Below are 24,570 nucleotides of genomic sequence, written 5' to 3'. Positions count from 1 at the left end.
AATATTAAATGAATCAAACAGTACAATAGCATCTCTATAGATAGAAATTCCATGCTTTAATCATAAGAATATAGCAGCAGGAATATACTACCAAACACCTGACCCAGGTGGTGATGGTGATTGTGAAATGCTCAGGGAGATTAGAGAGGCAATAAAGCAAAAAAGATCAATAACAATGGGGAATTTCAACTATCCCAACACTGACTGGGCACATGTCACCTCAGGATGGGATGCAGAAATACATTTTCTGTACATAATTAATGATTGCTTCTTGAAGCAGCTAGTCCTGGAACCCACAAAGGAAGCAGCAATTCTTGATTTGGTCCTAAGTGATGCATAAGATGTGGTCTGAGAAGTGAAACAGTTGAACTGGTCAGTAAGAGTGATCATAATGGAATTAAATTTAACATCCTTGTAGGAGGGGAAACTACCAAAGAAGCTCATCACAGTAGCATTTAGCTTCGAAAAGGGGAATGACATAAAAATGAGGAGGCTAGTTAAACAGAAATAAAAAGGAAGAATGAAATTCCTGCAAGCTGCATGGAAACTTAAAAAACACCATAACAGAGGCTCAAATTAAATGTCTACCCAAATAATAACAACAACAATAATAATAAATAAATGAAAAAAGTAAGAGGACCAAAAAAGGCCACCATGTCAAAAAAGATACATTAAAATTGGAAAAAGTACAGATAAGGAAAACAAAGATGCTTAGGAGTATGGATCAGCTTCCATATGAGGAGAGATGAAAAAGACTAGGACTGTTCAGCTTGGAAAAGAGATGACTGAGGGAAGATATGCTAGAGGTCTACAAAATCATGAATGGTTTGGAGAAAGTAAGTAATACACAAACCAGGAGTCACCCAATTAAATTAATAGGCAGCAGGTTTAAAACGAACACAAGTACTTCACAGTCAACCTGTGGAACTTGTTACTCGGGGATGTTGTGAAGGTCAAAAGTATAACTGGTTTCAAAAAAGAATTAGACAAGTTCATTGAGGATAGCTCCATCACTGGCTGTTAGCCAAGATGGTCAGGGATGCAACCCCATGCTCTGGGTGTCCATAAACCTCTCACTGCCAGAAGCTGGGTCTGGATGACAGAGTATGGATCACTCAATAAAATGCTCTGTTCTGTTCATTCCCTCTGAAGCATCCAGCACTAGCCACTGTCAGAAGACCAGATATTGGGCTAGATGGACCATTGGTCTGACTCAGTATGGCCATTCTTATGTTCTAATCTAAGAGACAAAGCTGTTATGATGCAGAGAATCCCAGATCATGAGTGCTCTACCTTTATATACTTTTAAAACTAAGTAGCACAAAACCCCCGCAGAAAACCCTGAGGCCTATTACACTGCCTGAAATAGCTGCAGTGGTAAAGTCTATGAAGAGCCATGCTGGCAAACAGTTGTCTCCTCCTCTACATCCTACTCTTATTTATCCTTGCTGATCAGGAATTGTGCATTAGCCTCTTTGTGGCTAGCCCCATCCAGAATCTGCGCTGCAGCATCACTGCTGGACCACAACTGTGAATTTTGCTTAATATACCTGACACGTCACCAGTGAAGCCGTTCCATGCATGAGCAGCTGCAGCTCAGGCATTTTCCCTTCAAAGTGATAGCACTCTACCTCCCAGGGGCTTGTATCCTTTTTTCATTGGACTTCTAATTTGTGATAGACTGGGGCTTAGGTACTCCCTTGTCAACATCCTTCCATGCTGTGTGTGCTCTGATACAGGTACCTTGGCTCATCTTTTTTTCTGTACATTTGCTCTCCTTGTTCTCGTTTCCCTCTCTCCTCTTTTTTGCTTTCTGTTGCTAAGTTTCTATTTTTATTTTTCAGAAGAAGTTAGAAATCAGGAGATTCCCAGCTCTGCCACAGACTTCTGGGTGACCTGGGGCAAATCACTTACTCTCTGACTCAGGTCCCAATTTTCTGCTTTTCTCCCACCATTTGCCTGTCTTGTCTATTTAGATGGTAAGCCCTTGAGGGCAGGGACTGTCTCTTGGTATGCTACTATACAGCCCCTAGCACAGTGGGGCCCTTATGCTGGCTCAGGCCTGTGGGTGCTATCGTAATACAAAGTAAAACAAGTAGTAATAATGTTTTTGCTTTTCTCATTTTCTCTTTCCCTGACACCTGTTTTCTCACACCCAGTTCTGTTTTCTCACACATAGTGAATTCTCTTAAAATAGTGCTTTTTTAGCTCTTGCAGGAAGCAGTGAACTTCTGTTTCTTTGGAGACAGCCATGATAGGTGAGTCACAGGACTTGTGAAGATCTGGCCCTCTTTTGGGCAATTATCCAAGACAAACTCCTGGAAGCCCTTACTCAGCCTTTCCTTGGCTTCAGGAGGCATTCTGAGTAAGAATCTAATGATACCCAGCTGAGGATTGGGGCCCTATATTATTGAACACAAGGTGACAGTGACTGAAAAATCTTCAACTTTAAACCTCAGAGCTATTCAACTTTCCTTCTTACTTATTGTCTCCAATTAGTCACAAATTTGTCCACTGTTCTTCACCGTGAGAACTTGTAGCAAATGTTGAGGTATTCCATAATGTCCCTGTTTTATCATCTGTATTTGAATGCTGTGATTCAATGTTTTTTTAATGCAAAAATTGGCAAGCCCTTTGAACAGCCCCATGCTCACCAGCTGCCTTCAGGGAATAGCATTTTCAGAGATTGAGGGCAGAAGTCAACATTGTAAATAAATACAGAAAAAAAAAAAACCAGGAAAAAAAACCATTTACCAAGCTATTTCTTATTGACATTTCATTATAATAGTTAACAAAATCACTTTGTATAGTCTTTTGCCATCACAGATAACAAAAATAAATAAAACAGGCTCAAACCAGAGACAGCATTGCAACAGTTCTCAGAGGGTAAGGGGAAAACTAGTTTTTTAGTTCTGTACATAAATCTATTATTTTTTAAACAAAACTTGCCCTCCTCAGTCTGTTTACTTTGAAATAGGCCACTCATGCGCAGCAAAGTGAGCATAGAGAACATGGGTTTTGTAGGATATGAAGAAATTACATTCAGGCCCCAATACAACATATACACCAGGGAGCAGAGTTCTCAACATTATTCATAGTGCAGACTTCTTAAAAGAGAAAGGGGGAAATTTTCAAAAGCACCTAAGTGATGTAGGGTCCCACATCTAATTTTTAAAGTGATTTAGGCACTTAGGTGTCTCCCAGTGAGACCCTGGCACCGAAGTGCCTGAATCACTTTTGAAAATAGGACGTGGGCACCTATGTCACTTAGGAGCTTTTGAAAATATTACCCTAAGTATCTCATGGACCGGTTCCTATACTACTGCCTGGCCTCCTTGTGACAACTACAGCTGCTGCTTCCATGGAAAGGGAAGTAGGAAAGTATTCAGGTATTTTTAACTGCCTTTAACACAATAGATGTTTGTCCTTTTTGGAAAAAAAATTAATGACATTGTCCCCTTTCATTTCCTTTCCCCATGACCATCCTTTCTCTCTCCTGATCCTTCTGTACATCTTTCACTGTAACCAGGAGCGGCGCCAGGGTTTTTGGCGCCCTAGGCGGGGGTCCTTCCGCACTCCCGGTTGGCAGCAATTTGGCAGCAGGGGGGTCCTTCCGTGCTCCCGGTCTTCAGGGCACTTCAGAGGCAGGTCCCGGAGCAAGTGAAGGACCCGCCGCAGAATTGCCGCCGAAGACCCAGAGCGTGGAAGGACCCCCCGCCTCTGAATTGCTGCCAAGGGCCACAAAATGCCACCCCCCCAAATCCTGGCACCCTAGGCGACTGCCTAGGTCGCCTAAATGGAAGCGCCGGCCCTGACTGTAACTATGTCAACTTTTCCTCCTCTATCCTTGCACATGCTTTCTTTTCCTCTGCCCCTCTTTTTCGCCCCGCACATGCTTCTCCTTTTCCCCTGATTCTCCCTGCACATGCACACCTAGACATCACTTTCCTTTCTGCAAACAAAGCAAACAAGACATGAATGGTTACAAGCATTCGTGGGAAACAAAAAGGCTCACAAATATGAAAGCAAATTAATTTTTGTGAGTAATTCAGTGCAGCGTTTGCACAGCTCTATTCAAGGTGCATCCTATTCTTTAAAGAAAAGAAAAGAGAAAAAGAGAGAAAGAGAAAGAAAGACAACAGTGACAAGCCCCCAAATCCAGTAGAATTCTACCACCTCTCTCTCCGGAGTCCATATTGTTGGATATCTTAAATGAAAGATGGTAAAGAGATTATTTATTTTTAAGCCAAAAGGTCTATCTTTAGGCCTGTATTGATTTCCAAAACCTGTACAGTGGAAGCTCTTATAACAAAGCTTCTTATTCACAGAACAAAGCAGAGGTTCATTACACTCAAACTTGTTATTAGCATATTGCTATGCACTGAAAAGAAGTTTAACACAGTCACTCTGCTTCATTATCAAGAGAGTTTCGCTATATCTGGGTTAACTATACATTATTTACATTTACTTCTGTGTAAAGGGAAAGTGCTTGAATTTCCCTCAGTCCTACCCAGAACGTTCCTCCTCATCCTAGACATTTATTCAGAGTGCAGACTGTCCTTAGCAAAGGAGTAGCCACATCCTCTGCTGATCGGCAGATACAAGTGCCTGGACTAAAATGTCTTTGCATTCTCTGTATCTAATATTTACTTTTTAGCTAGCTTTCAGGTCAATGTCTCTCTGTTAGGGTTAACATTTATGAAGAGTATTTGATAACATTTGCACACTGAGATTGGTTCATCTGACAGCAACGATTCCATGTTGGCACGGCAGGGCAGTAAGAATACCTGGCAAGGACTGATTTAATTTCAATATTGCCAAAGAGATGAGAAAGTAGGACACAGTGGAAATAATGGCTGTGAAGATGATGAAATCAGCTCTTCAGCCACTATTTGCTCTTCTTCACTGAAGGAGGCAATGAGGATTAATAACCAATGGAAAAACACAGCAATATATCCCAGAACATTTTGAACAGAAATCAGATAAGAAGGGAAAGCTAATGTGTAACCTGGATTAGGCAATGGTGGGAATAATATAGGAAGCAAATCATCATCTTGAAATCAGACCCAAAGCGTGGGAAACCAGACTGGGATCCTCTGCTCTGACTTGTGACCAGGTTTGACAGGTGTGTGCTTTCTGTGTACCCTTCAAGTGGCTGTCGCCAGGTGGGATTAATTGGGAAACATGCCTATTCCTTTGTCTTTGTGTGTACAACCAATATCTGAGGGAGAGGAAAGCAAACAACTTCCTAGAGATCCTAATGGCTGCACAGGTTGCAGTCAGAGTTCTCCCTGAGTAGAATTCTGCCACCTCTATCTCTGGAGTCTATATTGCTGGATGGCCTAAAATGGAGGATGGGAAAGAGATTCTTTTCTTCTGAAAGCCCAAGTTCTATCACTAGGCCTGTATTAATTTCTAAAACCATGGCAACCCTACTCTAGTGCAGATAAAACCCGACAAAGGGCTGCCATCTAATTATTAGAAGAATGTCTTTACAGGGTAGCTTTAAAAATGGTTTAAAAGTCACACTGTAGTGGAGTTACTCCAGGAACAAATTTGGTCCTAAATGTAGCAATGTATCTGTAGTCAGCAGGGAAGAGAAAGGGGTGAAAGGTTACAAGAATGTGAGCTGGCTTTTTATCTGGCATTACTATGGGCCTATATGCATAGCAGAAAGTCACAGGCCAGGCCAGTGAATGTATAACAGAAGACTGTGCTATGCTTGGTTAAAGGTTGTGTATTGATCTGTAAACCCGCCAATAGGTCTAGTGTTCAGCCACGCTCATGTTTCATCTGGTCCCATCTGGTCTGATCTAGCCTCCACTCACCCCTCCACTTGGTGATGCAATGTAGCTCTGTGGAACAGCACTGCAGACAGCACTGGAAAGGGTCTTCCCTTTCAAAAAGGCATAAATGTGCCAGCAGTCATGGTAGAGTGCTTCAGATACAGCAGGTGCTGAGAGAGCCGGGTTTGCGGAAGATACCCTAAGAGGGCAAGGTGAGACTAAGGACAATGGCTAGCAAACCTGTTGATTGAATAGATGATTTTGCTTTGAGTGTTAATTTTTAAATGACTTTTTAGTGCTGGTGAAAGGGTCTGGACTGGCATCCCCAGAGAGTGAAATCTTCTCTTTCAGATACAGGCACAGCCTCAGTGCTCATCTGGAAGAAGTAATGCTATGGATCTGGCTGCACTAGGAAACTGTCCTGCTGGTAACAAGGGTGGCCAGCAATGGAGCTATGACAAACCGGGAGAATGTCTGTGCTGTTTTTTATGAATATTGAGTGTGACCGTCCCCCTGTTCAGTTTGGGACAGTTACCTGCCTGAATGCAGAGTTAAAATCAAAGGAGGCTGTAAAGTGGGGTGGGTAAGAAACCCAGGAAATGTGAAACAGACCCACAGACAAGACAGCCTCTCAGGGTATGTCTACTCAGTAAGTGAACACTCACGGCTGGTCCGGGTCAGCTGCCTTGGGTTTTGGTTGCAGGGCTGTAAAATTGCTGTGTTGACATCCAGGCTCAGGCTGGAGCCTGGCCCCTGGGATCCTCCCCCTTCACAGGGCCCCAAAGCCCCTGCTCCAGCCTGAGCCCAAATGTCTACACAAGAATTTTACAGTCCCTGAGCCCCATGAACCTGAGTCAGATGACTGGGACCAACTGTGGCTGTGCTGAGGGGCTTTTATTCCAGTGTGGACTTACCCTCAAGTATGCAGCTTCAAAGAATTTAAGGTAACAATAGCTGGCTCCATTCAGGGTAAATTGGGGTAGCTTCCCCAAGGCTAAGCCTGGATCAAAGGAGACAAATAACCTTGAAAGGTATTAGAAAGCAGAAGGGGTTTTGGATGAGTGAGAGAGGTTGTCTGGCCAGCATGTGCCAGTGAAAAGGCCGACAGAGAGAAGGTTGCAAGCAGCGTAGGCTGCTTCTCCCAAGTCAGAGCCACCTAAGCTACAGATAAAGAGAGAGGTTCAGCTGAGGTAAGGGCATATATGTCAGGCCTCTATGTTGGTTTAAACCTACTTATTTAAGAGCTGTCCCCCTTTGGGGCAAAATAAATCAGGCTTTGTTTCAAAGAAGTTGTTTCTCTCTCTCTGTAAGCACATGTTGGCTCAGGCTCCCACTGAGATACCCTGGCAGGGTCCAAGGACAGCTGGACCTAGAATTAGACATGATTAGTACAGGGCGTATAACTCAGGCCCTGTTCCGAGAATGGATGAATTGCAGAATTCCAGTCCAGGAGAAGCCTGCCGTGTGTGGAAAGAAGCTGAGAAGGGACACAGTACAGCTAGCCTGGTAATCACATGCCCTAAAGCAGAAGACAGATTCACTGCTAGTGTAGATGGGACAAAATCATTTTCAAAATGGGAAAGGATTCTTAAAACTTGGTTTCTAATGAGCTAAAGTCCTATTAGAGATAAGGACTAGGGATGGAATTGCAGTGCCCTTTAATTCTTGGCCTTTCTGTTGCATTTGCCTATTGATCATCTGGGAAATGCTAAGGAGACAATCTGGCCGGAAATACATTCAGCACAGCTGGAGGAGTAGCTATGCCTTTTATGAGAAGAGGAGCAGGAAAGCATCTTATGCAGAAAAGCTTCTTGCTCAGTTTAGTTGCAAGCAGTCTGCTATAATTTACTAAATAATCCCAACATAAATTTGATGCCTTAGAGATTTAGCTGCGTCTTGATCGAAACTCTGGGATGGGAAGTTTGCTTTGAGCACCACCAATGGATTTAAACCAAAAGCTGCTGCTGAAGGAAAGAAGGAAATGTTGTAGTGCTGAAGTCCATGACTGGACTAATAAAGGAGGTAGTATGCTAGCTAAATGGGGAGAAAGAATAGATCTGTAATTTAGGCATAGAAATGGGAGTCCATAAAGCTGGGTTCTATTCCAGGCCTCTTCCCCAGATTTGCATGACCTTGAACAAGTCCCTTAAGGCCTGATTTTCAGTAAGTAGGCAGTGATAGAGAGCTTAGTCCTTCACTCTCACACTTCCCTGGTCCTTCTTGCGTGAACAGAGAGCAACAATGAGAACTTTTTCACAGGTTGGGAATGTTATTTTTTAGGTAGATAGGTATGTGTTTGCAATTGTGGATAAATATGGGCTAGTACTCTTACTGCCTCAGTACACTTTTTTGACCATTTTTAAGTGGAGGCTCAGGTTAGGTTAAATAGAGGCTGGGCTATTTTTGCATAATTGGCCACAAAATTCCTGCAAAATTCAGTTAGACCCAGAAAACTTTGCAAGCTTTTAACATTTGTAGGCAGTGGCAGTAACTGGATTAGTTGTACCCGTTTTTTATTGATTTTCCTTTTCATTTGGGACACTTTTACTTTTAAGTAGGTTACTTTTGTTTGTCCCATCTGCACCTTTTTTTAATTGACCTTTAACCCTGCTTTTGCCAAAGCTTGCAGGATCTGCTTGGTTAGTTTCCTGTTTTCCTTCTTTGTTTTTGACATTAGCAACAGGTTGTTTACATATTGTATGCACCTTGCTGAATTCACCCCCTTTAAAGCCTGTTTTATGTATCTGTGAAAAATTGCAGGGGAGTCCCGATATCCCTGGGGGATTGTTTAGCAGAATTGATTGCCCTCCCATGTGAATGTAGTTTTATACTGACATGAGGTAGCTAGTGGCAGAGACCAAAACCCATCTGCTATGTCCAACACAGTGAAAATTCGGAACTGGGGTTCAATGCAGGCTAGCATTTCAGAGTACGCTGCCACTACTGAGGCTGGTGAATTGGCCAGAGCATTTAGTGTCCTGTTATCCACAGTGAGGCGCCAGATGCCGTTTGGCTCTTACTGGCCACACAGCAGCATTGCAAGGGGATGCAACTGCTCTAATTAGCCCCCTTTGTTTCAATTTCCCAACAGTTGCCCCCACCTTTGCCAATGCCTCCCGAGGAATATGATATTATTTTTGGGGGGGAGGGTGCCCTTTCTTTATCAGTACCTTCATGCTGCCCCTACCACAATTCAGGTTATCCGTGCCCACACAGGGATGTGTTCCCATCCAGCCGAGGGTGGTGGGAGGGCATGTACTGCTTTAACCGTCATAGTGGCTATCCCCATAGGAATGGTATAGCCCTGACCGTCCTGCATTTGCCCCAGTAAACACCCTAATTGGCTACTTTCAGTACAAGTTCCAGCTTGTGTAAATCTCCTGCCCCCAACAGATCTAGCACATCATTACAACCCCACATAATTTTCCCTTCTTCCCAGATTTTTTTGATTTGTTTTCGCCTTAGGGTTAACTGTGTCTCCACTCCCGTTGCCCCTACAATTGTCACAGTTCCTTTTGAGGGCCTTCCCTGCTCCCATGTGGTTAAGCTGATGGATGCTTCAGTGTCTATCAAAAAATCTCTCATGGGACTCCTTTTGATCACCCCCTGGAGCGTGGGGTGACCAGATGCATCCTGTCCTAAACTGAGAACATGGACAGGATGCCTTCCCAGGCACCCCTAAATCGCAGCACCCACCTCTGTCCCTCCCACTGGTTCACATGGGGGGGTGCGGGGGTCCTGGCACTGAAAACATTCCTGTTTCCAAGCAAAATTGTGTGTCTGGCATTTTAGGCAGTCCCGGTCCCCTGGCCTTCGGGGCCACGTTCCCCCTGATCTGGTGAGATCCTGGGTAATCAGTCTAGCCTGCAGTCTCTGGATCTGTTGCTCTATAGCTTCCCGCTCTTCCCTGACTACCCCCCAAAGCCATGACCTTGCCCTCTACCTCCTCCCCTCTGGGCTGACCCACCCCTTTCCACCTTGTACAGATACCCTTCAGTAATAACATGGACCGGCTCTCCCCCCGATGCATCTGCCTCCACACATTTGCCTGTTCCAGAAACTGGGGTAGCTGATTGGGAGCAAGTTCAGGGTGCTGCAAACTTAAATGCCCCACAAACTGAGGATTGCTCAGCTCCAACCATTTTTCCAGCAATTCCACACTCCTACCGTGCTCCACACCCCTATCAGGTCCTGGTGCCCCTGTCTGGGGTATCACCCAAGGACTGTCCAGGGGATCCACCCAGCACCGTGCCTATGCCTGAATGCAATTAAGTGCACCTCGCCCTGTTTTCCCAGGGATTCGCTTTACTTTATTTATCCCTGCAGTACGAGAGTACACCCCAAACAACTGTTTTGCCACCTGTCTAGGGATTAGAAATGGGTGTGCCACTTCTGTCACATTGATTTCTAAGGTGCCTCATCCCAAAAGACTACACCATATGATCATCTGGTTCTTACGAGTTAGACCCTTTATCTCCCTGCCCACCTCTACTAGCTACTAGCCACAGCACAAACTGATCCCAATCCTCCCGGGGTACCTTTTCCAAACGGCCCAGTACTGCCTCCCAGTCCTTCTGGGACAAGGGGCGGATTTCTACCTGTTCTATTACTTGTGGGGCATGATTCTCCCACCCTACTGAGGCCACTATTCCTGCCTCCTGTACTTCCTCCTGGGTAATCTTTTTTGCAGGGGCTGTAACAGTGGATCACCGGCTTACAACGTCCACTGGCAGTGGTGGGTACAGTGTGTTTTCAGGATAAGGTGGTGGAGGTGTCTCCTTCAGGTCCATTAGTGGGGCGGATGGTCTGGGGTCCCCAAGTCCATTGCTCCCATGTTTACATTGATACAATTCCTCCTCTAAGTCTCCTACTGTCCCCAGCAGTTCGTCTCTCTCTCTCCAGATTGCCTCACAAGACTCTTCTGTCTGTGCAGCATCCCATGCCTTCAAATCCGCTACTTCTACTGCTAACACGGATTTTTCTGTTAAAATCCGCTGCTGATCCACAATCCCTTCCAAATCCTTAATATGTTGGAGGAGATCAGCTTCCCTTTTTACCCAGTATGCCATCTCAGAGCACAAACCTTGTAATACCATTTCCTTTTTCCTACACTCCTTTCCCTTGGGGTATCCCAAAACTTCCCCCATCTTATCCCAGGTGGACCCTTGCACCTGGTATGGGCCCTGATTCTTTCTTATCCATTTGTTCAAAAAATCCGTTATTCCAGCTTGCCAGATCCCACGACTACCATCACGAGAGTTCGCCATATCCCCTCCAAGCAGCTGCGCGGACTGTTGGGGAGGGGGACCTACAGGCTGCCACTCACCTATCCGATGCGATGCATCCGAGTCATGGCAGCAAGATGTTAGAGAGCTTATTCCTTCACCCTCACACTTCCCTGGTCCTTCTCGCATGGACAGAGAGCAACAATACCTGAAGTCCGAAGGTGCAAACAATCTGATGTTTATTGGGGTGAACTTCCAGCAAGCTTAAATTCAAGTTCCTTTTTCCTTATTTTCGAATCCCAACTTACTTCCTGTTTACCTCTAATTTATATAGTAATATTCTCAGCTATACCTTAACCAATCATTCTACTAAAATGTATCTAACCAATCCTAACATATTGTAACATGATTAGCTAACCAAGTATATCCCATCACCTTAATTAGTTTTCACCAAGCAAAATTAATTATACAGCAGACAGAAACAATCACAGAACCACACAGAGACCATGCAAATAAACATACAAACAATACAGAAGTGAGGATTTCACAACTACATCTATACAGACATCAGGGTTTTACAACTACATCTATACAGACATAAGGGTTCACCAGCTTGTCTATTGATAAGTGAGTTCTTACCAGACAGAAAACTATCAAACTAAATTTCCTTTTACATGTTTTATGCTCTTCCCTTTCTCTGGAGGTGATAGATCGAATCACCTTCCTAACAGCCCCAGATTGCCTTATTTTAATATGACTAGTTTGGAATGTGAGGATGTGACCATACATTTCCTAGTTTATGGCTGCTCAGCTGAAGAACCAGGCCTCAGACTGTCACAGTAAGAGAAGGCCATTATATAGACAGACAGTGGTTTTTTATTCTTTCTTTTATACCTCTGTAACTAGCTAAGTAATAAGGATACACTTAAATTCTTAAAGTATAGGCCTTTTCAGACAGGCTTGAATATCTATATCCTAATAGGCAGGCGTCCAAATTTCCAGCTACTCTATTGTGCATGAGCAAATCCCCAGCTTGCACACATGTGGCTAGAGTGGTGTACACAACTGGGGATTTAAATGTACATGTTAGTGTGCAGGCAGACCTGATAGTGCATCTGTCTAATGGTGTGAATTTTAGTTCGTAGTTAACTTCTCTGTGCCTCAATCTTCCCATTTGTAAAATGGGGTAATGCCTCAGACAGGTGCTGGGAGGTTTCCAGCATTACTAACTGTAAAGCACTTTGAGATCCTCAGCTGTAGTGCCTTCCATCTGGACAATAGGGTATCATAAATCATGCCATGAAAGTGCCTGCCACCCAGAGAATGTATTCAGATCACAACACCACCAATCAGTGTAAACAATGAGCACCAAGAAGGAAGGTTGTGAAAAGGAACACAGCCCATTTTGCAGAGAATGTTGCTAGGGCACTTCTCAGCAGGCTCAGTCAGACTGCCAGATTCACAGCAGCTGCCAGTCAGACCTTCTACAACTACCAAAGAAGAGCAGAGCTGAAAACTGAGCCTGTTTTCTCATCTTGCATCATTCATGAGCCCTGCAGAGCCAGGAAAGGGCTAGAAGAGAGACCCAATTCTGATACCCTTGCTCACGTTAAGTTGTATTATACCTGATAAGTGGGGTAAGGCACTGCTCATTGTGATGAAAGGTGTCAGAATCTGGCCCTATATAAACACATTTTGAAGTACGATGGATGTTACTATCTTGCAAATTCATAAATTAAGATACCTTTTAATATGAAACATGCAGGTTTCCAATCCACAGCTTCAAATTTAAAGATGACGCTCCAAAAATACAGAAACAGGCAAAATTTGGTATAACAGTAAAGATAATTAGAATATGCAAAATCTGTAAGAACACATCAGTATTGGGTATGCATGCGTCTCTCTCTCTGCATGGATACGCTCAGAAATCCAGATTGAACTCACACAGTGAAATAGGATTTCTAGAGAAGTAAAATGAGAGTCAAAAATTGTCTCAGTACAAGATGGAAATTGCTAATCCAGTATAGCAAAAGGTTGTTCATGACTTCTAGAACAGCAATTGTTATAGGGAAGTAATGTGGAAAAAAATATCCCAATATCTGCTAATGCTGAAGTTTCCATGGAAGGAGGGAGAGAGGTAGAGAGAGAACACAACCCACATGTGAGAATTACTGAGTGTTTGTACTGCATTTTGAAAATAAGTGCTAAGTACTATGATGATTAGATACACAGAGGAGTGCTGATGGGGTCGGGGGCAGCAGGGTGGGAGTTCAGAGACCTGGCTTCAATTCCCTGCTTTGCCACAGGCTTCCTGTATAACTTGGGGCAAGTCACAATTTCTCTATGCCTCAGTTGTCCATCTGTGAAATGGAGTTAATAGCACTTCCTTACCTCACAGGGGTGTTGTGAAGATATGCCCATTGAAATGAGAGGCACTCAGATGCTACGTGCCTGGGGGCTATATGAATACCAGTGACACACACTGCGGGTGGGATCTTCAAGAACACCCAGCATTTGCTCCCATTGAGCTCAATGGATATTTTACCATTGTTTTCAGTCAGAGTTAGGCCAATACTAAACCCTTCTGAAAACTCCCACCCATCTGATTTCCTGATCTGTGAGGAAAAGCAATATTAATATCTCACACTGTACGTGGGAGGAGCAAAGTAAACGGCATGTTAATTAGCTAACCCTCCCTCCCCACATTTTCTTTTTCTTTTAAACAGACTTTGCTGAAATTGTTCTTCAACATGAATCCAGCAGTGAGCCTCCTGTGTTTCTTCCTGTGCCTGAGCCCCATAGTGTGTGACCGGGTCTACGTCCACCCCTTCCATTTGTTTTCCTATAACAAAAGCAGCTGCGAGGAGCTGGACAACTTGACGCAGGAGGAGAAAATGTTTGTCCCCATTTCCATTGAGTCCCAAACCATCCCTGCCTACGAAGAGAACCTGAAAGACAAAACCAAGCTGGGAACACAAAGCTCGGATACCAAGCGTGACCAGAGGCTGAGCTACTTGAAAGACCTAGTGCATGTTCTTGGTATGCGCTTCTATGGCGCGCTGAAGGAAACGCTGAAGGGTGAAAACATTCTCCTGTCACCTACCAATCTCTACAGGTCTTTGTTGTCGTTCTACTTAGGGGCCTCTGAACAGACGGCAGCTGATTTACAGAACTTCTTGGGATTCGTTCCCCCCTCCGGTGACCCAGACTGCACCTCCAAAGTGGATGGACACAAAGTCCTTTTGACCCTGAAGACCATGGATGATCTGTTCCTCTCAAACGGAGCTGATGATCTGCTTTTTACCAAGCTTTCCTGCCTCTTCTCTGCTCCCAATGTGCGTTTATCCGAATCACTCGCGCACAGCCTGGCCTCTTCTGCCGATTATTTCTATGCCCGAGCTGTTGACTTTACAAACCCAACTCAGGCAGCAGAACTAATCGAAAGCTTTGTGAAGGGCAAAGATGTCAGCAGAACCCAGAATGTACTGACAAATATAGACCCTTCTACCACCCTACTGTTTGTGACTTACATTCAGTTTAAAGGTAAGAACAACGAGCATGAATTTCAATGGCAATCTCAGGGGGGCAACTAATGACCTCAGATTCATCTGTTTCTACAATCCAGCACATTTTGTACCTTGCAGCTCTACCACCTTGAGCTTTGCTTTCTTAGGTTAAGCAGGATCAGGCCTGATCAGCAGCTAGATGACCTCAGCTGAAACCCTAGAGTGCTGCAAGATGTGGCCTTAGTACTGCACTTAATAAATAATAATAGCCGTACTGTTTGTATTGTTGGTAGAGCAAGTTCCTCTTTGTGCTCAGTGCTGGACAAAAAACAGTCACTCTCCCCCAAAGAGCTTATGGTCTAAATAGACAAGGCAAAGGGTGGGAAAAAGGAAGTATTACAGTCCCCCTGCTACAGATGTGAAACTGCATTTAAAGTAAATGACTTGCCCAGAGTCACACAGGAAGTCTGTCTCAGAAACTGAGCCGAGATCTCCCGAGTCCCACTCCCGTGCCTTAACCACAAGGTCATCCTTCTCCCTTGGTGCATATGCCATCAGTGTCCCATCTACAGACAGACTGTGTCAGGCAACATTTGTCAGCCAGCCACAGAGTCATTGCCATGCGTAATGGGGACTGAGGGGAGAATGGAGGGAGATTTCCTCTGACCAGTTGTGTAGAGATCCATAGGTTTGTGTCCCCAGCCTATGAAGCAGACCAATCATACCCACTGCCTGCCTGTTCTGCCTTTCTGTGGGCCCCAGGTGGGGCAAAGATGCTACATCAGAAGTGTCCCTGAGTATTGCCAAAGTCCTAAAGTAATGGTTCCATTCCTGCACATTTCACAGGGCACAGGTGGAAAGGGCTCCTGGTCCCCAAAAATGCCAGCATATTTTTCAGAGGAAGAGGAGTTTCACAAGAATAGGAGAACTCAATCTGATGCTCTGGCCAATTCCAACCAGGATAGTTCCTTTCTGTTTACCTAGAACTCCCCCTGTAGCTCCAGTTGGATAGTTAGCCTCCATATTCCCTTCTAAAATACTGGGCTGCTACTGGCACACAGGAGCTGCCATAGTCCATCCAAGAGGTGGCTGCTCTTCAGGGGTGGATGAGCAATGTCTACGCCTACAGTCTGTTAAGGCACGCTGGGATCCTTGAAATTGAATGCTTCCACTTCCATACAGCCTCTCTCATGAGAGTTATGCACTACTACTGGGACAACAGTCAGGAACCAAATAATATTAATATTTAATTAAATGGTTATATTGCAGTCACTTTGGTGCTGGTCTCCATTAATAGGCTTTTCAAAACGGGCTTGGGGCTGGGCTACTCTGCTCCTGTTGCAGTTGATTGGAGTTTGACCATGGCTTTCAATGGGAGCAGAGTTAGTTCAAGTGCTGAGTGCTTTGGAAAACCTCATCCTAAGTCTTTATTAAAGAAGGGTGGAGAGCACACTTTAACATTGGGTCAGTGATACCAAGGGGTCAAGTGGCTGCGACCACCAACTGTAATGACGAGAACTCTATTGTCAAATACGTTGCACAATGTATTAATGGCCAAAAGAAACTGGGGAGGAATAGTGGGCTAGTGACTAAGCTAGAGCCCTAGGAGTCAGAAGAACTGGGTCCCGTTTCTGGATGTGCCACTGTCACATTTTGTGACCTTGGATGAGTCACTTAAGCCATGTGGGTAAAATTTACAAAAAACCCTCAGTGACAGCAGCTTAAGTCCCCCTTTCAAAAGTGCCTAAATTCCAACTGACCTTCAATGAAACTTAGAAGTCTAATGGAGCTTGGGTGCTTTTTGTGCCTCAGTTTCCCCACCTGTAAGCTGGAGATCAGACTTCCTTATCTCTTGTGGGTGTGATGAGCTTCAATTTTTTTAATGCTAGGGCTTGTCTACACATCAAATGCTACAATGGTACAGCTGCACCACTGTAGCATTTCAGTGTAAACCAAGGGTTCTCAAACTGGGGGTCAGGACCCCTCAGGAGGTCACAAAGTTATTACATGGGGAATTGCGAGCTGTCAGCCTCCACTCCAAACCCCACTTTGCCTCCAGCATTTATAATGGTGTTAAATATATAAAACAATGTTTTAATGTGTAAGGTGGGGTCGCACACAGAGGCTTGCTAAGTGAAAGGGGTCACCAGTACAAAAGTTTGAGAACCACTGGTATAGACACTCCCTACACCAATGGGAGGGGTTCTCACGTCAGCATAGGTAATCTACCTCCTTAAGAGGCAGTAGCCAAGTGGACAGAAGAATTAGACCTAGCGCTCTCTACAGCAGGGCTTAGGTAAATTTAACTAAATTGCTTAGGGGTGTGGATTTTTCACACTCCTGAGGAATGTAGCTGAGTCTGCCTAACTTTTTAGGATAAACCAGGCCTCCGTAAACTAATTTATGATCCTCAGATGAAAGGCGCTGGCTCTTCGAGGCAGTAAAGCTTATCTTCAGACTGGTCTATAAGGTGCTTAGCTCAGCGTTGGTGCTGTAGAAATAACAGGTATTATGACGAGATGAATCTTACCTTTTAACTTTGCTGTGAGTGGGTAGCATTTTCTATAACAAAGAGATTTCTTTGGCTCGCCTTCCCATGTTAGAAACTCACTGTTTGATTTAGGAATGTACGTGTGTCATGTCTCTCTGCTTCACCAGTCTAGCTCTATTTCGTCTGCTCTCTTAGGAGGAGGATGCACGCACACACGTGCCACAGATTCCACATGGGGGCTGGAGAAAAGCAGTTCAGACATGGGGGAATTAGAAAATAACCATTGCTGCAGCCCATCCCTATGGTTCAGCAGATCTTGCTTGGCTCTTCTGTTTACTGAAGAGCAGCCATGTTAGCTTACACTTACATGCTTCACATTTTCTCCCAGTAAACGCAGGAAAGGAAAATATATCAAATTCTTCTAGGCTATATTACATGTGATCATAAGATATTACCCATAGCCATGGGACTGTCTAGGTGGTAATGATCCAATTAGAAACCAAAGTTTCAGTATTCTAGACCACCGAGTTGTAACACACTTATATACAGCGATTTTAAATAAAGACTGAGCCCCTCTCCACACTACAGAATGTATTGTGGTACAACCACCATGTTCATAAAGGGACTGTCGACCATAGTACAGCCACAACAAAAGGGAACAAGAACCATTTTTGAAATTCCTTGCAGGCCACACTTGATTAAACACACAATTTATTGGGATGGGGTGGGGTGGTTAGAAAATGTTTTTCAAAGTTGCAAAAATAAATAATTAAAAATCAACCTGAGAAGCTGGATCCTACAATAGCACAGTCAGATGGTAGGGTGGGTGAAAATTTTCCACATCCAGACTGTTTTTCAGTGGAACATTTTCCACAGAAAGTCAACGTTTTCTGCAAACCACAGACACTTAATTGAAAACCCCAAAACATTAGTTTTCAATGGCAAATGCTTGTTTTTTTGACAAAAGGTCAATGTTTTCCACAGAATAAAAAGCCATTTTCTGACCTGCTTTACTAGGTGGGTGCAAAAATTGTGTTACTAAGTATGGGAAATGTTACTTGAACGGTTCTAGGGTGACCAGACAGCAAATGTGAAAAATCAGTATGGGGTTGAGGGGTAATAGGAGCCTATAAAAGAAAAAGACCCCAAAATTGGGACTGTCCCTATAAAATTGGGACATCTGGTCACCCTAAACAGTTCTCTCTTGGTGGTGCTGCAGTGGAGTGTGTCTGTGTGTGTGTCTAGAGTCCTCTCCTAGCTTGTCAGCCTACAGTTTCAGCATGTTTCTGCTAGCCTCTATGCCTTTCTCCCTCCCTTCTCTTTCCCTTCTTGATATCGGCCTCTTTCCTTTGATAAAGCAGTGTACAGGTTACACAAAGGCAGTGACTTGATACTAGTTGACTCTCAGTAAAAAAGCATTTCTTTCAGTTGTCCAGCTAAGATGATCTTTTCCTATTATATAGGCACTTGCTTCTTTCTTTCGTTTCCTATTATAAGAAAAAAGCACTTTAATATGACTAACTGTAAATGTATAGAGAAAGGAACAGAGAACGCAGGCCATACTTACACAAGGGGGGATTCTATCCTGGGAAGTTTTTACCCTCCAAAAAATCACCAAGCTACTGAAAGCAATCACCAAGCTACTGAGACTTTGCCAGCCCGTTTGTCACATCATTATATTCAGCAGGAGTAAGTGGGAAAGAACCTTTAATTAAATACACACAGTATTCATAAATTCCAAGGCCAGAATTGGTCACTGTGATCATCTAGTCTGACCTCTTGTAGAGCACTGGCCATAGACCTTCCCCAAAATAATTCCTAAGGCTTATCTTTTAGACAAACATCCCATCTTGATTTACAAAACAGTTGGCCAGATACTTAGCTGGGGAAATCTGTGTAGTCAATGGAACTGTGCAGATTTACAGTTGCTGAGGATCTGGCCTACCAAATGGTAATGAGGTTGACCCTGCACCCAAAGTCAATGGCAAAGCTCTCGCAGATGTCAGTGTTGCTGATTTGTTTGTCAAACCAAGGACTTTTCACTGACAGCATTTAGCAAAATAACATGTCACCAGCAAGTGAAGTTCCTCAACTGTGTTCAGTGTTCAGATTGCAGGCTTTGGGTTTGTGTTTAATAATCCCAGTGAGATTAGCTCTCTGATCAGAGTGAGGTGACTCAAAGTGAGAGTTATGTTTATTTAATATGATCATAGGAACTGTGCTGGAGCAGACCCTATGTCCAGCTAATCCAGTGTCCTAGCTCTCACAGAAGGCAGCACTAGCTGCCTAGGAAGAAGGAAAAAGAATCCCTACAGGAGGCAGTTGTGGGATAACCTGCCACTTCCCCCCCACACCCCAGGAAAATTTTCTCCTAACCCAAAATAGTTAGAGGTTGGTTTAAGGTATGGCCTGAAGTGTGAGGGTTCCAAAACTCCTTAAAAACATATTTACTTTTACAATGCTGGATATGCTTGTTTTCCATATAAATGTCCAATTTGTTTTTGAATACTGCTGTAGTCTTGGCCTCTAATATCATGTGGCAATGAATTCCACAGGCTATTTTTTTTACCATGTATGAAAAAAATATTTCCTTTTATCATTTTCAAGTTGCTTCCTTTTAATTTCAGTTTATGTCCCCTTATTCTTATATTATGAGAAGAGGTGAATACCTGTGGCCAATATACCGCCTCTACCCTTCATTATTGTGTATACTTCTTTCATGTATCTTCTTATCCATTTCTTCTTTCAGGTGAGGTAATATTGTGCATAATACTTTTCTCATGCACGTGTGTTTCAGAAGCAAGAATTTCTGTACAGTAATGTACTTAGTGTGTACATTACATGTGCTCACAGTAGCCTCATTTTCCATATTTATTATTCATAACATATTTGACACTCAAAATATTGATACATCTAGGCTTGGAAGGTCTAGATTATAGGTAAATGTCAAGTTCACCGTGAACTCACAAACTGATGAAAAAACTGTTTAATAGATTATAAAAATTTACAGGTAGGCAAATTAAAAACATGCAGCTTGAGAACTTATTAGAATTTGATTTAAGGATATTTACTTTGTATATTTTGTCACAATGTTGAAAATTTGTGTTTTAATGGTTATAAAGTGGAAACTTTTTGAATCTCTACATCTACTGTCATTAAATTGTCTAACCACCACATAATTTTCTGCAACTATGAAAATTTAAATTTATAAAAATAAAAAAAATGCTTAAAATCATAATTTTGTGCAATTGTGAAAATTTACATAAATCAAAATAGAAAAAAATCCTAAAAATAAACTGCTATTATTCATCTAAAATTATTTAAAAAAATAAAATCAAATTCAGCCATGCCTAAATTATTGATGGAGACTAGCTCTCAGGTTAAGACAAGTCCTACTTTCCAACAATATTATATCAATTTTTGAGTTTCTTTTTAATATTCATCAGATACAAAACATTTGAATACAACAATAGGAAACTGTTGAATGACCATAGTAGTCCCAATAACAGTCTGATGGTTCTTTTACATATGGTGCCATGGGTACCTTAGCCTTTGCCTACCCGGGTGCATTCAGCAGCACAGCACGTACACTCACATAGTGAACATTAGGCATGTAATTCTCTTACACAATGTGACATTTGTATTCTCAAAAGAAAAAGTGACTCTTGTAATGATTAAATAGTGATAATACATAAATAAATTGGACCTCGTCCCTTTCTCAATCTGGTTTTCAGCCAATGTGAAGAAAGCCTCCCAAGTGAAAGAGCTTCAGGAGTTCTGGACTGACTCAAGCACAAAGATCCTGGTACCTATGATGTCCATAACTGGAACATTTCAGTACAAGAGGGATGACAGCAAGAATTTTTCCGTAATTAAAGTTCCTGTCAGTGAGAACGCTTTACTTGTACTGGTGCAGCCCATCAATAGCAATGACCTGAACAAGATAGAGTCGGAACTTTCCTTGGATCCATCTTCTACTTGGCTGCAAAATCTATCCCCAAGGTATATTTAAATGTACAAACAATCTCACATAAGAATATAGGGATTACTGAAACAGAACAAGCCAATGGCCCATAGCTAGCCAGTTTCCTCTCTCTAACAGTAGCCAGGTCCTTCCGAGGAAGGCATAACAACCCTTCTGAAACACAACAATGCATCTGGTTGTACAACTCCATTACACCAGGGGATGATCAGTTGTCTAGAAGCATGAGGAAAGCTAACCCTTGTATTTATCCCAGTTTGTACAACTATGTGTGTTCTCAAGTCATAACCTTTCACCCTTATTTTGTCCCCTCTCTTTACGTGTTGATAACCAGGATTCTGGGGTTAAATCCTGGCTCCATTGAAGTCAGTTGGAGTTTGACTTCAGTGGGGCCAAGATTTTACCTCTTCCCAAAAAAGCAAAAAACAAACAAAAGCCTTGCTAGAATGGGTAATACAGGCCCCATCAATGGGGCTACTCATGCTTAAAGTTAAACACTTACCTAAATACTTTACTGGATCGGCCATATTTCATTACTTTACCGGCCATATTTCATTATCACTCCACCCATAATAGGGGGCAAGTTACCCCTCAGAAACAGCACACACAGCTTCTATTGGTCTGTGACACTGAAAAGTGATTATTCTTGTATGCCTATATGCACACCTCCTCTGTTTAGCCTCCACTGGTTTTAAAATCCAATGTCATTTTATGCCTCCCTCAAATAGATATTGGTTGAATAATCATGTATACCTTTCTTTTTTTAAATCTATTTTCTATAGAGATATTAAATTATCTTTGCCAGAGTTAACAATACAAAGCGCGTATGACCTTCAGGAACTGCTCATGAACATGAATTTGTCTGCACTGCTGGGGAAGAAAGCAAATCTTACTAAAATAAGCGATGCCAATCTTACTGTTGGAAAGGTACAGTACACACCATCCATATTAAGAAACACCTTCACCCATGTATCTTGTCCAAATTATAAATCAGCTAAAAATATAACATAAACAGCAAAGAAGTGGTGTTAGAGGGGGTGGGGGAAGGATGGGCCATACTGAATGACCATGAGCAACAAAGTAACTGCTCTGGGAACAACCCCCAGGCTGAAGTTTGTTTGCATAAACAGTTCAGACATCATTGCTACACATGCATTAAAATTGCACCACAATCAAAAAGCCAGGGTTGAGGTTCTACTGCATAAGGCACTGTACAAAAATATAGGGAGACAGGGTCCCTGTCAATTATAAGTAATGTAATAGAACTTTGTTTGTTTGTTTATGAGCAGGAGCATGGTTTGACAGAGGTATTCCACTATGAATATTTCAGCAAGCTCAAACTGTAACCTCTGTAGCTGAGGGAGGGCTGTAGGTATTCAGCTATTCATATTCCAAAGCCCAAGGGGCACTGGAGCTACTACCTTACCTGAAACCTGCATCTGGAACATGGACACACTAGACCAGTATTTCTCAACCTTTTTGTGCTGGCAGCTCACTTTGGACTTAATTTTTTTTCATCCTTCCCTCCCTAAGCCTGAGCATGGACTGAAGCATATAACTTAGCTTTGTAGGGCCCTCTGTGGTGAGATCAGTTGCCCTACTTGCCATCCCCTAATGCCAGTCCTGCACTTGCGACACCTCCCCACCCCAAACCCATCCCCCTTGCGTATTTGGTTGTCATGGTAATAGAATCTTGTGTTGCTATGGCAAGTGAGTTAGATTATTAGGGGATAGCCCAGCCAGTTTTGGCTGGTTGTTGGTTAGTTCTGTGTGTGGCAATAAATGGCTGCTCCAAGGTTTACAGCTCCCTGTGTCTCCAGTGATTTTTTCCTAAAACTGTTGCTCCCAAGGATACAACAGCTGCACTAGACTGTTAAGATGACAACTGTGCATAGAATCGGGATGGTTATTTATTTTACCTTGTTTTTGTGTGTTCAGTTACTACAGAAACACACTGCTTTTCTGTAGCACTATTCATATTCAAAGCACGGTACAAACATCAGTTAGTCCATCCATCAACTAATTTCCATATAATCAATGGCTGATTTAATGTGTACTAATTAAACTTCTTTCAAACCTTTAAAAGGTTTATCCTTTGCAAATTAATGCCCAGGTAAATAACTTTGGAAATCAGGTAGGTCTCAGAAGCTGAGAGATGGTCACTGAGCAATGGAAGGAAAGCTTCTGAATGCTGGGGTAGGTTTTTGTTGCTCCAAAAGTGCCAACCTGACTTTAATAAAAACTGCCCCTATCAAGAACCCTCTCTCACCCTGTTAATGTGCAATCAGCAGAAAATAGGCAGCACCTGGAACTTAAGTCAGAGGTAAAGAAATAAGTCTGTGCAGAAAACCAGTGCAATGAGGTTGTCAAGAAGTGAGACACATTACCTATTTGAGGGCAGAGACCTAACCTTCAGTCTTGAGGGGGAAGACTAGGGAGGTGGTCTTTATATTCATGAAAAGGAGAAAAGTGTTCTTGGAGACAGCATGTGTGACTTTACTCCTGATTTTTCTACGTAGATGGACTGATTAGGGTGAAATCTCACCCCATCAAAGTGAATAGGATTTCTATATTTAACCCGTAGAATCAGACTGAGCCTTTGCCTGGTTGTCTAGCTTCTTTTTTGGTGTGTGCGCTTTACTGGAACAAACACTTCAATTATCTATAAATTGCTTCTTATGTGTTTACTGCTGATCTCCATGTCACTGGTTATTACAAATAAATGAAAATATTTCATAGGATTTCATTTATCACTTCACTTTCATGCTCTGGTGACTCCAGATTCACTTATGTATTTGCTTTTCAGGTTATAAATAAGGCCCTTTTCAAACTGAAGAACGGAGCAGATCTACCAGAAGACCTCTTAGAAGAAAATGGAGGCTCGCTGCCACTGGAAGTAACACTGAACAAACCGTTCCTACTAGCAGTTTATGAGAAGAATTCAAAGGCAATGGTTTTAATTGGCAGAGTAACAAACCCACTGAACAGTTTTTAAAGCCAAAAGCTGCAGGGTGGGGCAGGGGGAGTGGAAAGAAGGGCAAAGCATCCCATGTTTCTAGTCCCCATTTCCCTCTTCTAGCTATGATCCTGTTGAGCAGCTGGAGTTAGCTTTGAAATGAAGTAGTTGGTATTTCAAATACAACTTTTAAAAGATAAAATGCTAGTGATAATTGTGTATTCACCCCCCCCCAAAATTAGTCATCCACTGAGAGGGAGGAAAATCTTTTGTCTGTCTGTTGAAAACATGATGATTCCAGTGTGAAGTTTGACTGCTTAATGTAACTGGTGTTTTATTGCAGAGAAATATAAAGAAGGGGTATCTTCAGCTCTTTTATACATTTGAAAAGTTGGGTGGTTGTGTGGGAACAGCACAGATTGTATTACAGAAGTAGTATTAAAACAATACCTTGTGAGCATGCTTTTGGAATGTTTCTCTCCCCCACCACCTCCCCATCCGAATGGAAAATAATATGTATTTCCTAATTGTATTGGGAAGCTAATATAAGGTTAGTTTGCACTGATGAACTGAAAGACCAATGTTATTACACACACCTCTTTGGAAAGCCTTATTTTTCCACTA

General features: G+C 42.8%; 1 protein-coding gene across 1 annotated transcript; it reads left to right on the top strand.

The window, feature by feature from the left end:
• Positions 1 to 5,031: 5,031 nt before the first annotated feature.
• Positions 5,032 to 23,985, top strand: AGT (angiotensinogen). Its single transcript, XM_050949118.1, has 5 exons — positions 5,032 to 5,125; positions 13,738 to 14,554; positions 20,743 to 21,010; positions 21,773 to 21,917; positions 23,797 to 23,985. Exons 2-5 carry the CDS (start codon positions 13,762 to 13,764, stop codon positions 23,983 to 23,985), a joined length of 1,395 nt encoding a protein of 464 aa, XP_050805075.1. The 5' UTR covers positions 5,032 to 5,125; positions 13,738 to 13,761.
• The last annotated feature ends 585 nt before the right edge of the window (positions 23,986 to 24,570 follow it).

Source organism: Gopherus flavomarginatus, chromosome 4 (assembly GCF_025201925.1).
Source record: "Gopherus flavomarginatus isolate rGopFla2 chromosome 4, rGopFla2.mat.asm, whole genome shotgun sequence".
NCBI lineage: Eukaryota > Metazoa > Chordata > Testudines > Testudinidae > Gopherus > Gopherus flavomarginatus.
This window is presented reverse-complemented; position numbering and strand designations above follow the sequence as displayed.

Bases quoted from the DNA above. Each gene is read 5' to 3' on its own strand.
- AGT (XM_050949118.1), top strand. From the start codon at position 13,762: ATGAATCCAGCAGTGAGCCTCCTGTGTTTCTTCCTGTGCCTGAGCCCC. The intron at 14,555-20,742 runs GTAAGAACAACG...TCTGGTTTTCAG, and splicing joins GACTTACATTCAGTTTAAAG to CCAATGTGAAGAAAGCCTCC. The intron at 21,918-23,796 runs GTACAGTACACA...TTTGCTTTTCAG, and splicing joins CCAATCTTACTGTTGGAAAG to GTTATAAATAAGGCCCTTTT.